We start from the raw sequence: 12,561 nt of genomic DNA, 5'->3' as shown, positions 1-12,561 counted from the left end.
AACAAGCCAAAACAAATCTGCTGAGGGTGGTCACATCTCCGTCTAGAGATGTAGTTCCACAGCCATGGGCTCTGGTTCCTCGTTCCATTCCCTCCTGTTCTTCACCTAGGCTCATGCAATTTTGAACAGGCCAGCTGATGAGGACGGGGAGAGCAAGAAGCAGAACGGACCTGGCAACTATTTTATGACCCACTAGACCCACTCTAGTCCAAACCCTCTGCAACTCAGCTGCATCCCACTGCCTGGAGGAGAGCAGCAGACAGCTAGGCTGTGTGCTGCCCACAGAGTGCGTAATCCACATCAAAGTGAAGGTGACACCAAGTCTCATATGCTCCTGTCCACAGACCAGTCGCTACAAGAAGAAAATAAAAGAAGGATTTCCAGCCGTGGTTTCCGGTCCATCTAAATTTCCCAGTTAAGTCTACTCCTACCACTAGGAGTATGAGGAGCCAGGAGACCAGTTTCCCCACAGCCCCCGGAGGAAGCACCGTGAAAATAGACACAGGGAGGAAGAACTCAGGGGCCTAAACTGAACTGCACCAGAAAAGTCATAATTCACTGCAGGAGTCATGCTCACCTTCGGAGCAGAGAAGGCATAGAAGAATATGCTCAGGGTAAAACCATGGTGAAAGACAGAAGGGAGGACGAAAGCAAAGGAGGCCAGCTGTGTCAAATGCTCTCATCCGAGCACACCCTACACTCTCGAGCGTCTGGAATCATTCAGCATTGATAAGCATGATGACAGGCAAAGTACAGAAGACCTCAATTGCTATAGTATTCTTTGTGTGGCAGAGAGAAGGTAAGCAAGAATAAGAGACGGCTAAGGGTCTCCGATGCAGCAGCCATAACTGAAAAAGCAGCAAGCCTAAAAGGAAGCGTCTACGCAAGAAACGCTAAATGTGCAGCTTTTACGGGTCACCTCTTCAAAGGTACGAACGAGGGAGGCGAGGGTCCAAGACATGCACAGCCAAAACTCAAACTGTACCCCCTGCTGACTGATTAAGAGCCCGAGTGCCCAGTGTTACCTGCTTGCACGCCTGTCGACACTCCAAGGTGATAGCCAGTTCACAGCAACCTAAGCCAACCCAGCCGTCAGACTTCTTAAACACACCTTAAAAACAGAATGTTCAAATATTTTGGTCATTAGTACTGACAAACACAAAAAGCATGCCAAATTGACTCATGGATGCCACTAAAGTCACAGCAGGCACCCACAGGAAAACTGGCTCAGACTGCAGGGCCTCAAAACCACTAAGCCTGTGTTCTTCCCTTTCCTCCCAGTGCCACCAGTCTTCTCAGGTCCCCCAGCCCAGCAGAACTATCAGGTCCTTTGCTGTCCCTCTCCTCTCTCTGTCCACCCTAATCTTTAGGTCATTCTCACTCCTGGGTGGACAGCAACTCTACAAGACGTGCAGGTTAAGGAAAGCAAAGAGAGGCCTTCCTCACCTTTAGACTGAATCACAGGCAAAGATTCCAATTTAACTTAACAAGCAAACAAATAAAAAAGGGCCTAAGTATCACTGTATTCAAAATATTAAATACCTAGAATAGTGTAAAACCCATGAGGTTGTTTAAAAACTGTATTTAGTAAACCAACAGGAACATCTTCTGTGGGTCAGGACTGACTTTGATTGGTGCACTTAATTATGAGGCAAAATGATTATTCTGGTTAATTTATACACAGCAGCTACTGCTCCAACCAAATTATTGTGAGACCAAAAGGTGATAAAATTATAAAAAGTGTTCTAATGCATTTTTAGATCCCTTTTTGCAATTATCAATGTCAATGAATGACTCCTAGGATAAAATTAGGAGATACAAGCAATGATTATGAGAAAAGATTTATACAAATTCTTCCTTATATCTTTTAGAAAATGCTTTACGCTGCTTCCGTGTAATACACAGATCTACAAATCCACATCTATATTAAATCAGATTATTATTTACATTTGAAAAACACGTCAGGGATTCGAGGCAACAGGTAACATAGTTCTCCAAATGAATCTAGGACTTAATACAACAAATAGAAGCCTTCCGCTAAAAAACAAAACAAACAAAAGCAAACGAATGACCCACAGATAGCAAAGTTCTCAAAATATAATTACAGACCGCCCAATTATTAAAACTGGCTAAAAATACTGCATATCATAAGCTTCTGTATCCTCATATACTTTAGGGGTACAAAGGGCAACGGACTCCCATCTAGCCCCACTGCCTAGTACAGTTTCTCTAAATCTTTGCTGCTTGCTATTCAGAATCACTCATATTTTAGAAAGAATTTGAACAGAATCAATGTAGGTCAAAAACTCTGTGGTCAGCTGGGGCTGACACCGGGGCCGAGCAGTTCAGTTCACATGCTCTGCTTCTGCAGCCCAGGGTTTCAGTGATTCAGATCCTGTGAGTGGACATGGCACCGCTCGTTGGGCCACGTTGACGCGGCGTCCCACATGCCACAGCTAGAAGGACCCACAACTGAAAATATACAGCTGTGTGCTGGGGGGATTTGGGGAGAGGAAGCAGAAAAAAAAGAAGATTGGCGCCAGTTGTTAGATAGGCGCCAATCTTTAAAAAGGAAAAAAAAAAAACCAACCTCTGTCAACTTTTACACCATAATGCAGTATACTGCTGTTTCCACACACCTAGTGGCCTCTTAGAAAGAATTAAATTGTTCAATAAGCATTAATTCCCACTGAGCCCCTATTCTGCACAAGGCACTCTATTAGGTATCATGCGGGCTATGAAACAGATAAAATATATGATTTCTCCCATTATGGAGACTACAGGTTGGTAGGAACAATGTGTATGTGCGTGCACATACAGTATATGTATGTACGTATGTGTATATGAATGTAATTCCAGGACACTATGTAGAGGGATGATTAGGAGAACAAGCAAGGATGTGGGCAATTCCAGGACGACAAATAGTCCAATTTGTTTGAAATACAAACTTCAAACAGTGTGACAGCCTTTAGAATTCAGAGATACATAAGATATACTCCCTTTGTCCAGGGCACTGGCTGTAACAAGGACCGGAAGATGAGCTTTAATCTGAGGAGACTAGGAATGCTAGGCTAGGGAAGTGGGTCCTTATTCTGACGGAAGTGGCTATCTCCTAAAGGACCTTTTTGAAGGAGGTGGGGAGGACAGCTATAATGTGTTGCAATACCGGTTACAAGGTTATTACAATATTCTACTCCAAGCGTGTAATAAAGGCTTGAACTAGGAGTAGAGAGGACAGACGCAAGATTTTACAAGGGGAGAGTCAATGGAGCTAAAAAGAAAAAGCAATCAAGATAACTTGAGGGTTTCCAGTCTAGTGCCATTCATAAGACAAGCAGCTATAAGAGGAGTCTGGTTCTGGATTTGCACTTCAGACACCATGTGGATGCAGAGATCCAGGTAGAGATGTTCAGAAGGCATGAACTACGACTTGGATTTGAAAGTTATCTTCCCAGAGCTGATTAGTTAACAGTTCTGGGAAGGAATGCCATTACCAGGGTGACCGTGGACAGAGAAAGAAAGAGGATGCACACAGAAATAACACAGTCCTTGGGGTGGGGAGGCAGGGAGGTCAGAGCGGACATGGTAATGAGGCCAAGGTGGAGTCACAAGGAGGTAGTCAGTAGTCAATATTATCTAGTGTTGCAGGGAAGTTGAAGAGATTAAATACTGAGAAAAAGTCTTAAGATCTAGGAATCAAGAGATCCTGTGATCTTTCAAAGACCAGTTTCAACAGAATGGTAGAAGTGGAGATAAGAATACAGTCAAGGATTGAGTGAATGAGAAATTACACATTTGAAAATGTGGGTGCCCGCAGGAAGGGGAGGATAGAAACTCAAGGGTACACATTAAGTTATAGGACTATGACACGGATTTTACAATCACAAAACAAGTTTTTAAAAATAAAGTGCCGTATGTTGTACTTCTATAGCTTACCTGGCAAAGATGAATTCATACAACTCCAAATTTCAACCTAAAATTGTAATCACCAAAAGGCTTTTATGTAGGTAAGCAGTTCCTAAATACAAGAATTAAATTCTACAGAAATTGTGTACAGCTAATTTGACCACGTTTGTCTCTATACAGTCAACGTTCTAGGACTATATGAGTATCCACCAGCTATTCAGGGAAGAAAAAATAAAACTGAGATGCAAAAATATTGCTTGCTCTTTTCCCATCTTCCCATCTAAGAGCACTAAGGATGAGTGGTTCCTCAAGATGCTCACTGGAATCACTGCTTCCAAGCACAAAGACGAAAATGTCTGCAGAATGACTAAAGGGAAACGTGTCAGTCAGAACTGTTTGAGCATCACCTTTCCCCCTCACAGAAGGCAAGCTGCCACATCTAAAGAGGCTCTCAGGTAGGCTCAGACTGCCTTAGCCCGGCCCACGAGCATCCCAAACATGGAGGACAGCCCAGGCAGGAGAGACATTTTAAGTCACATGATTCGGACAGGCAAGCGGTACATCTACTGTATACCAGAAAATGGGAAGAGAGGAAGAAGGAGAAGCACGTTTTCCCTTATCCCAAATCCAACTTTTCAAAATCAAACAAATACAAGATTTAGTTATGGTTTTCATAAAATTGTCAAAATATAATAAGTAAAATTCCAAATTCCAGTTAAGCTATAATGAAATTTAAAGATTGCAATACATTTATATTTAATATTGTTTTTATACTACATCAGAGAATAAAGAATAAAAGGTGAAAACAATATTCTATCTAGCAATTTGTGTGAAGATCTTTGTAAAGTACCTAGTTAAAGGTAACATTTTACTTTGACCACAAACTCCAATCACATTGAAAAATATGCTAAATCTAAAAGTAACCTATCTGATGGCTTCATTTAGATAAAAGCTTCCATAGTTCAGTTAAACAAGACCTACCATTGTTTCAGGGCAATAATCTGGGGCTCGCTGTAACAGATGTTTTAGTCGGGATTCACTTTTTGAGGAGAATATCTATTTGACAAAAGAAAAAAAAGGTTTTTGTGGCATTTTTTCCATAAGAAATAAGAAGAGGTAAAATTTATTATCCTCTATACTAATCAGTTGTCTAGAATATTTTCCAACTCCTTTCATAAATGGAAAACATTTGGAAAGATCTAAATTAAGCTGAGGTAACATTTCTTAAAAGGTTGGTTAGTTTGGCAACTAATCAAGAAGGTCCAAATATACTAGGTCTGGATCCTTTTCTAATGACCAAAAACAGAGAAAACCAGGCTGAAAACCTGTTAGAGAATGGGGGAGAAAAAGAAGAAAACAGAAAAGGAAGAAAAAATGATAAATTTATTTTAAACTGTTCTACAAACTGCTTTTAATCAACTAACCACAATGAAAAATAGACTATGTCACACCATTGATATTGGTGAAGAACAAATCTGTGAACAGCATTATGGCATAAAGTTCTCCATAAAACAAAGACAAAGTCTTTTAATAAAGATACCAAGGAGATGACAAGTTCACTCACTAGCTAGAATATCACCATTTTGCAACCCCTAGTGAATTAATGCATTTAGACAATTATCAACGACTGCTAACATCACCAGAAGAGACATCCAGACACAATACCATTTATGAGCAAGACTTGCCAAACAGAAAAAAAAGAAACCTGACCCGAATCTGATCAAGGTGAATGAATTTGTCTCAGAAGACAGCTCCCAGCTACGTGAAGCTATTTAGATTTAAACTTAAACAATTAAATAAAATTTAAAAATCACCTCCTCAATCTCTTTAACCACGTTTCAAGTGCTCACTTGACACATGTGGCTAGTGGCTACCATACCTCTAGATTGTCCATTTTGTTGGCATATAGTTTTTTGTAGTGTTCTCTTATAATCCGCTGTAATTCTGTGGTACCCATTGTTATTTCTCCTTTTTCATTTCTACTTTTATTTATCTGAGCTTTCTCTCTTTTTTTCTTTGTAAGTCTGGCTAGGGATTTGTCGATTTTATTTATCTTCTCAAAGAACCAGTTCTGTGTTTCACTGATCCTTTCTAGTGCCTTTTTTGTTTCAATAGCATTTATTTCTGCTCTGATTTTCATTACTTCTCTCCTTCTACCTTGTTTGTTCTTCTTTTTCTAATTCCATTAGGTGTAGTTTGAGATTGTTTATTTGGGACTTTTCTTGTTTGTTAAGGTGAGCCTGTACTGCGATGAATTTCCCTCTTAATAAGGTTTTTGCAGCATCCCAGATGAGTTGGTATGATATGTCTTTTCATTTGTCTCCAGATATTTTTTTATTTCTCCTTTAATTTCTTCAATGATCCACTGGTTGTTCAACAGCATGTTGTTTAGTCTCCACATCTTTCTCCTTTTCTCAGCTCTTTGCTTATAATTCATTTCTAGCTTTATAGCATTCTGATTGGAAAAGATGCTTGTTATTATTTCAATCTTCTTAAATTTATTGAGGCTTGCCTTATTTCCCAACATATGTCTATCCTTGAGAATGCTCCATGTGCACTTGAGAAGAATGTGTATTTTGCTGTTTTCGGATGGAATGTTCTATATATGTCTGTTAAGTCCAACTGGTCTAGCTTTACATTCAATTCCACTGTTTCCTTGTTGACTTTCTGGCTGGATGATGTATCCATTGATGGGAGTGGAGTGTTGAGGTCCCCTACTATTATTGTTATTGTTAATATCTCCTTTTAGGTTTGTTCATAGTTGCTTTATGTACTTTGGTGCTCCTGTGTTGGATGCATAAATATTTACAAGTATTACTTCTTCTTGATGGAATGTCCCTTTGATCATTATATACTGCCCCTCTGTCTCTCTTTACCTGTCTTATCTTGAAGTCTACTCTGTCTGATATAAGTATTGCAACACCTGCTTTCTTTTGTTTGCCATTGGCTTGGAGTATTGTCTTCCATCCCTTCACTCTGAGCCTGTTTGTCATTGGAGCTGAGATGTGTTTCCAAGAGGCAGCATAGTGTTGGGTCTTGTTCTTTAATCCATCTCACCACTCTGTGTCTTTTTATTGGAGAATTCAATCCATTTACGTTTAGGGTGATTATCAATATATGAGGGCTTAATGCTGCCATTTTATCACTTGTTTTCCAGACTTCCTGCATTTCCTGTGTTTCTCGTACTGTGTATTTTGGTCTACCAGTCAAATTATGTAGTTTTTTTATTTTGTGTTTCTTTGTTTTCTCTTTATTATTTGTATCTCTGTTCTGCTTTTTTGTGAGTGGTTACCGTGAGGTTTATATTCAAAATCTCATGGACAAGATAGCCCCTTTTTTGATGGCCTCTTATTTCCTTAGAATAAACCAATTCAGTCCCATTCCTCCTCCCCTCCTAAGTTGTTTTTCTCACATCTTATTCCGTCTTGTGTTGTGAGTTTGTGGTTAAAATCACAAGATTACCTTTGTTTTTGGTGTTTTACTTCCCTTTGCCTTTAATGCTTTATTTGAGCATTTGCTATCCTGCTCTGATTCCGTCTGCCTATTTATTATTCCATGCTTTGTAACCCCTTGCTTTTTTTTTTTTTTTTTAGGTATGAGGGCCTTCTTGAGTATTTCTTGTAGCAAGGGGTCTAATGGCTATGAACTTCCTTAGCTTATGTTTGTCTGGGAAAGGTTTTATTTCTCCATCATGTCTGAAGGATGTTTTTGCTGTTTAGAGTACTCATGGCTGAAAGCTTCTGTCCTTCAAAGATTTGAATACCTCATTCCATTCTCTCCTAGCCTATAAGGTTTCTACAGAGAAATCTGCTGAAAGCCTGATAGGGGTTCCTTTGTAGGTTATTTTGTTCTGCTTTGCTGCCCTTAGTATTCTTTCTTTGTCATTCACTTTTGCCAGTTTCAATACTATATGCCTCGCAGTAGGTCTTTTTACGTTGACGTATTTAGGAAATCTGGTAGCCTCTTCTACAAGGATTTCCTTCTCTAGGTTTGGGAAGTTATCTGCTATTATTTCTTTTAACAATCTTTCTGCTCCATTCTCCTTCTTGAACACCTATAATTCTTACGTTGCATTTCCTAATTGAGCTGGATACTTCTGGGAGACTTTCTTCGTTTCTTTTTAGTCTTAGTTCTCTCTCCTCCTCTATCTGGAGCATTTCAACATGTCTATCTTTGATTATGCTGATAGGCTCCTCTGTCATGTGTGCTCAAGCGTTCAGGGAATCCATATTTTGTTTTAATTCTTCCATTGTGTCTTTCATCTCTAATATTTGTGACTGATTTTTCTTTACAGTTTCAATGTCTTTTGTGAAGTAGCTCCTGAACCTGAATTGTTTCTCTACATTCTCTTTTACCTTGTTTTTTGATGATAGCTATTTTGAATTCTTTGCCATTAGATTAGATATTTCTGAGTCCTCAGGGCTGATTTCTGGGTACTTGTCATTTTCTGTCTGGTCTGGAGATGTAATATAATGTTGGATATTGCTAGAGGGCATTGTTGTTTTTTGGCACCCTGGTATTATTTGGTTGCAGTTACTGCCTATTGCCACTGGGTGGGAGTCAAGAGCAGCATATTCTGAGCCCTCTGTCTTCCAGGAGATCCCAGGTGCTGGAGCCAGGCTGGGTGGGTGCAGGAAGGGGCGCTTTCTCCACCAAGCTCTCGGGCTGTTCTTACTCTTCTCTCACTATCTGCTCTCCTGGGGGCTTGATAAGGTCATCCCCTGTGAAAGTTTTTGCCTCAGTAAATGGCTTTCCCTCTAGGCTGCAGGGCCCTTGGGGATCCTTGATGTTCCCGCAAATGAATGTCCCCTCCGCCATTCCTTCCCTCTTGAGGCCACCCACAGTCTTGGATCACAGTCTTTAGGGAAGGAAGCGAAGTTTTCTCTTACCTGGTTCCACCTCTCTGCCCTCCATTGCATGGCTGCCTAAGTCTCTCCACCATTTTTTCTGTTGTGTTTGGATGTCCACTGTTGGAGTATGAATGTCTTTTTTGTTGTATGGGGGGGCTCAGATTACTGGGAAAGCTCACTCCGTCATGATGCTGATGCCGTCACCCTCAGTACGACATATTTTCATTATCATTTGTCTCCAAGTATTGCTCGATTTCTCCTTTGATTTCTTCATTGATCCAATGGTTGTTCAGTAGCATGCTGTTTAGTCTCCAAACACCTGTCACTTTCCCAGCTTTTTTCTTGTAGTTGATTTCCAGTTTCATAGCATTGTGATCAGAAAAGATGCTTGATATGATTTCTATCTTCTTAAATTTACTGAGGCTTGCCTTGTTTCCCCAAAAAATGGTCTTTCTTTGAGAATGTTGCATGTGCACTTGAGAAGGATGTGTATTCTGGTGGTTTGGGATGGAATATTCTATGTATATTAAATTCATCTGCTCAAGTGTTCCATTTAAATCCATTATTTCCTTGTTGACTTTCCATCTGGATTATCTATCCATTGATGTAAGTGGGATGCTGAGGTACCCTACTATTATTGTGTTGCTGTTGATTTCTCCCTTTAGGTCTGTTAATAGTTGCTTTATGTACTTTAGTGCTCCTGTGTTAGGTGCACATATATTTATAAGTATTATGTCCTCTTGATGGAATGTCTCTTTTGTCATTATAATACTACCTGTCTCTCATTGCCTTTTTTATCTTGAAGTCTGCTTTGTCTGATCTAAGTATGGCAACACTTGCTTTCTTTTGCTTGCCATTTTCTTGGAATATCGTCTTCCATCCCTTCACTCCAATCTGTTTGTCTTTAGAGCTGAGATGTGTTTGCTGGAGGCAATATATTGTTGGGTCTTGTTTTTTAGTCCATTCAGCCACTGTGTGTCTTTTGATTGCAGAATTCAATCCATTTACATTTACAGTGATTATTGACATATGAGGGCTTAATACTGCCAAATACTTAATACTAGAAATCTTTTGTTTTCTAGTTGGTCTATATTTCCCTTGTTTTTCTTCCGCTGTAATTCTGATTGCCATTTCATTTTGGTGATTTTCTCTGATGGTTTTCTCTATCACTTGTGTCTTGCTCTGATTTTTTGTTTGGTGGTCACCGTGAAGTTTGTATCAAAGATCTCGTAGATAAGATAGTCCATTTTCTGATAACCTCTTATCCCCATTAGCCTAAGCAGGTTCCATCTCTTTCCTCTTCTCCTTCTAAATTACTGTCAGAAATTATTCCATTTTGTGTTGTGAGGTTGTGACTAAAATGAAGTGTTTATAGTAATTTTTGATGCTTTCTTTCCCTTTAGCTTTAATGCTGTAATTTTTTGCTAACCTGTTCTAACAGAGAGCTGCAATTTTCCGATTTTGTCTATTTATCTCCTTGCTCAAGAGTTTGTAAACCTTTGCCTTTTTGTTTCAGTTATGAGGGCATGCTTAATCATTTCTTGTAAGGCAGGTCTAGTGGAGATGAACTCCCTCAGCTTTTGTTTATCTGGGAAGCTTTTATTTCTCCATCAGATTTGAAGGATAGTTTCACTGGATAGAGTATTCTTGGCTGAAAGTTTTTGTCTTTCAATATTTTGAATGTATCATCCCAATCTCTCTTAGCCTGTAAGGTTTCTGCTGAAAAGCCTGCTGAAGGTCTGATAGGGGTTCCTTTGTAGATTATTCTCTTCTGCCTTGCTACCCTTAATATTTTTTCTTTGTCATTGACTTTTGCCAATTTTACTAATAATCTTGGAAAAGGTCTTTTTGCATTGATGTGATTAGGAGTTCTATTGGCTTCATATACTTGTAAATCCAGTTCCTTCCCCAGGTTTGGTAAAGTTCTCTGCTACTTTCTCCTCTGGAATACCTCCAGTCCCTATGTTGCATTTCCTAATTCAGTCAGATATTTCTGGAAGTTTCTTCATTTTTTTAAGGCCTTAGTCCTCTCTCCTCCTCCACCTGAAGCATATCTGTATGTCTGTTCTCTAAATTACCAACTCTATCCTCCATAATGGCAGCTCTGTTTTTTAAGGTTTCTAGATTGTTTTTTGTCTCATACATTGTGTACTTCTTCTCCAGAATTTCTGTTTGGTTTGTTTTAGAATTTCAATCTCTTTGGTGAACAATTCCTTCTGCTCATTAATTTTATTCCTGAGTTCACTGCACTATCTTTCTGAGTTTTCTTCTAACTCATTGAGTTTCTTTATGACAATTATTTTGAATTCTCTGTCATTTAGATCGTAAATTTCTGTGACTTCAGGATTGGCTTCTGGAGACTCATCATTTTCCTTCTGCTCTGGAGTGTTAATGTAGTTCTTCATGGTGTTTGATGAAGTGACCCTTTGCCGGCAGACAGTGGTAGTATCAGGTTGCAGATTCCACCTACCACCTCTGTGGGGTGCAGGAGCTGTGTTTTCTGAAGCTGCTGCATCTGCTGGAAGTTGTGCTGTTAGGGCTTGTCTGTGTTTGCCCACTGGGTGCAGCCACTTGGCAGGTCACACACGCACATGCAGGTGCTCCAGTGTAGATCTGCTGCCTTGGCCAGGGACCAGTCATGCTGGTGTACTAGGCAGGAGGGGAGGAGCACTTTCTTTCATGCATGTCGGACTGCTCTGCATTCACGGGCAGTTCACCAGGGTTGCCGCACTTGGTAGGGGTGACCATGTGTTGGCTGAGCCACACCACTCAGTATGGAGCCTTCCCATGGGCCTGGCTACAACTCCAAAAGGACTCACACAAGTGCTAATCAGCTCCACTGACACACGTAGGCTGGGGCTACAATCCATTTTCACATGGAATGCCAGATCAATTCCTCATTCTCTATAGTCCCCAACCCCTCCTCAGGCCATCCATCCTCGAGGGGTTGAGGAGCTGGTTAACTCTCTGCACCTCTGGCTACCCACAAGCTTTGGCCTTCTCTGTATTCTCCCCAGATACAGTCTGCTCCTCAAACCACTGTCAGGCAGAGCAGTCCAGTGGAACTCCGAGAAGGGAGTCCAACAGGCCTGGGTTCCAGTCCCAGGTCAGCAACTAATGTTTGACCTTGGACAAGTCACTTCACTCCTAACCTCAATTTTCTCACCTGAGTAACAGGGATAAAAATTTTAGTTCTGCAGGGTCTCTGTGAGGATCCAAATTATATCTAGTGAATGTAAAGTTGCAAAGCATTGCAAAATGTAGCTAACAGAAAGCACGGGCTGCCGATTCTAGAAGAACAGGTTCTTTCTTAAAGTTCTCATGATAAAGCATCTAACTGAAAAATTAATGTTAATATTCTAATCACCTTGTGAGTAACTCTGATTTCCTCTCAAGCTTCTGTTCGTCCTCATTCTGATCTTTCTGGCTATGACATTTTGTTGAAAAATTATTTCCTATCTCTCTGGAGTAAAATATATTTTCTACCTTCAGAAAAAAAAAGAATTTGTTGCAAAGGGCTGCCTGCTCCCCCACCTCCTCTTACAGTCATGCACCAGCTGCTGCGTGAGGACGTGCAACCTAGATCACTGTTGCTGGGGAGCAGGGGGTATCCTCTCACTCCTTCTAAGTGCTTTCTGTGGATCCAGTATCCCCATCTTCAGATGTATGGCTACGTGGATCTCTCAGACATCCTATTATGCTTTGTAGGGAAATATTCTGTTGGTTAATCAATGTTCAGTTTGGTTGTAACTTAGTAGGGAGAGACTAAGAGAACAGCTCACTCCACCATGATGCTGACATCACC

General features: G+C 40.4%; 1 protein-coding gene across 3 annotated transcripts in view; it reads right to left on the bottom strand.

Annotated features, from left to right (window-relative positions):
• RECK (reversion inducing cysteine rich protein with kazal motifs) overlaps window positions 1-12,561 on the bottom strand; it is a 97,025-nt gene that overhangs the window by 72,491 nt on the left and 11,973 nt on the right. Inside the window, exons 3-5 of one of the 3 annotated variants that reach the window (XM_046674729.1) lie at window positions 4,888-4,962; window positions 3,937-3,973; window positions 1,026-1,111 (exon numbers count right to left, since the gene is read on the bottom strand). In XM_046674729.1, coding sequence (XP_046530685.1) covers window positions 1,026-1,111; window positions 3,937-3,973; window positions 4,888-4,962 — 198 coding nt within the window. The remainder of the gene's footprint in view (window positions 1-1,025; window positions 1,112-3,936; window positions 3,974-4,887; window positions 4,963-12,561) is intronic. The other 2 variants (XM_046674744.1, XM_046674751.1) reach the window with 2 other exon arrangements.

The sequence above is a fragment of the Equus quagga genome, chromosome 1 (genome assembly GCF_021613505.1).
Source record: "Equus quagga isolate Etosha38 chromosome 1, UCLA_HA_Equagga_1.0, whole genome shotgun sequence".
Taxonomy (NCBI): domain Eukaryota; kingdom Metazoa; phylum Chordata; class Mammalia; order Perissodactyla; family Equidae; genus Equus; species Equus quagga.
This window is presented reverse-complemented; position numbering and strand designations above follow the sequence as displayed.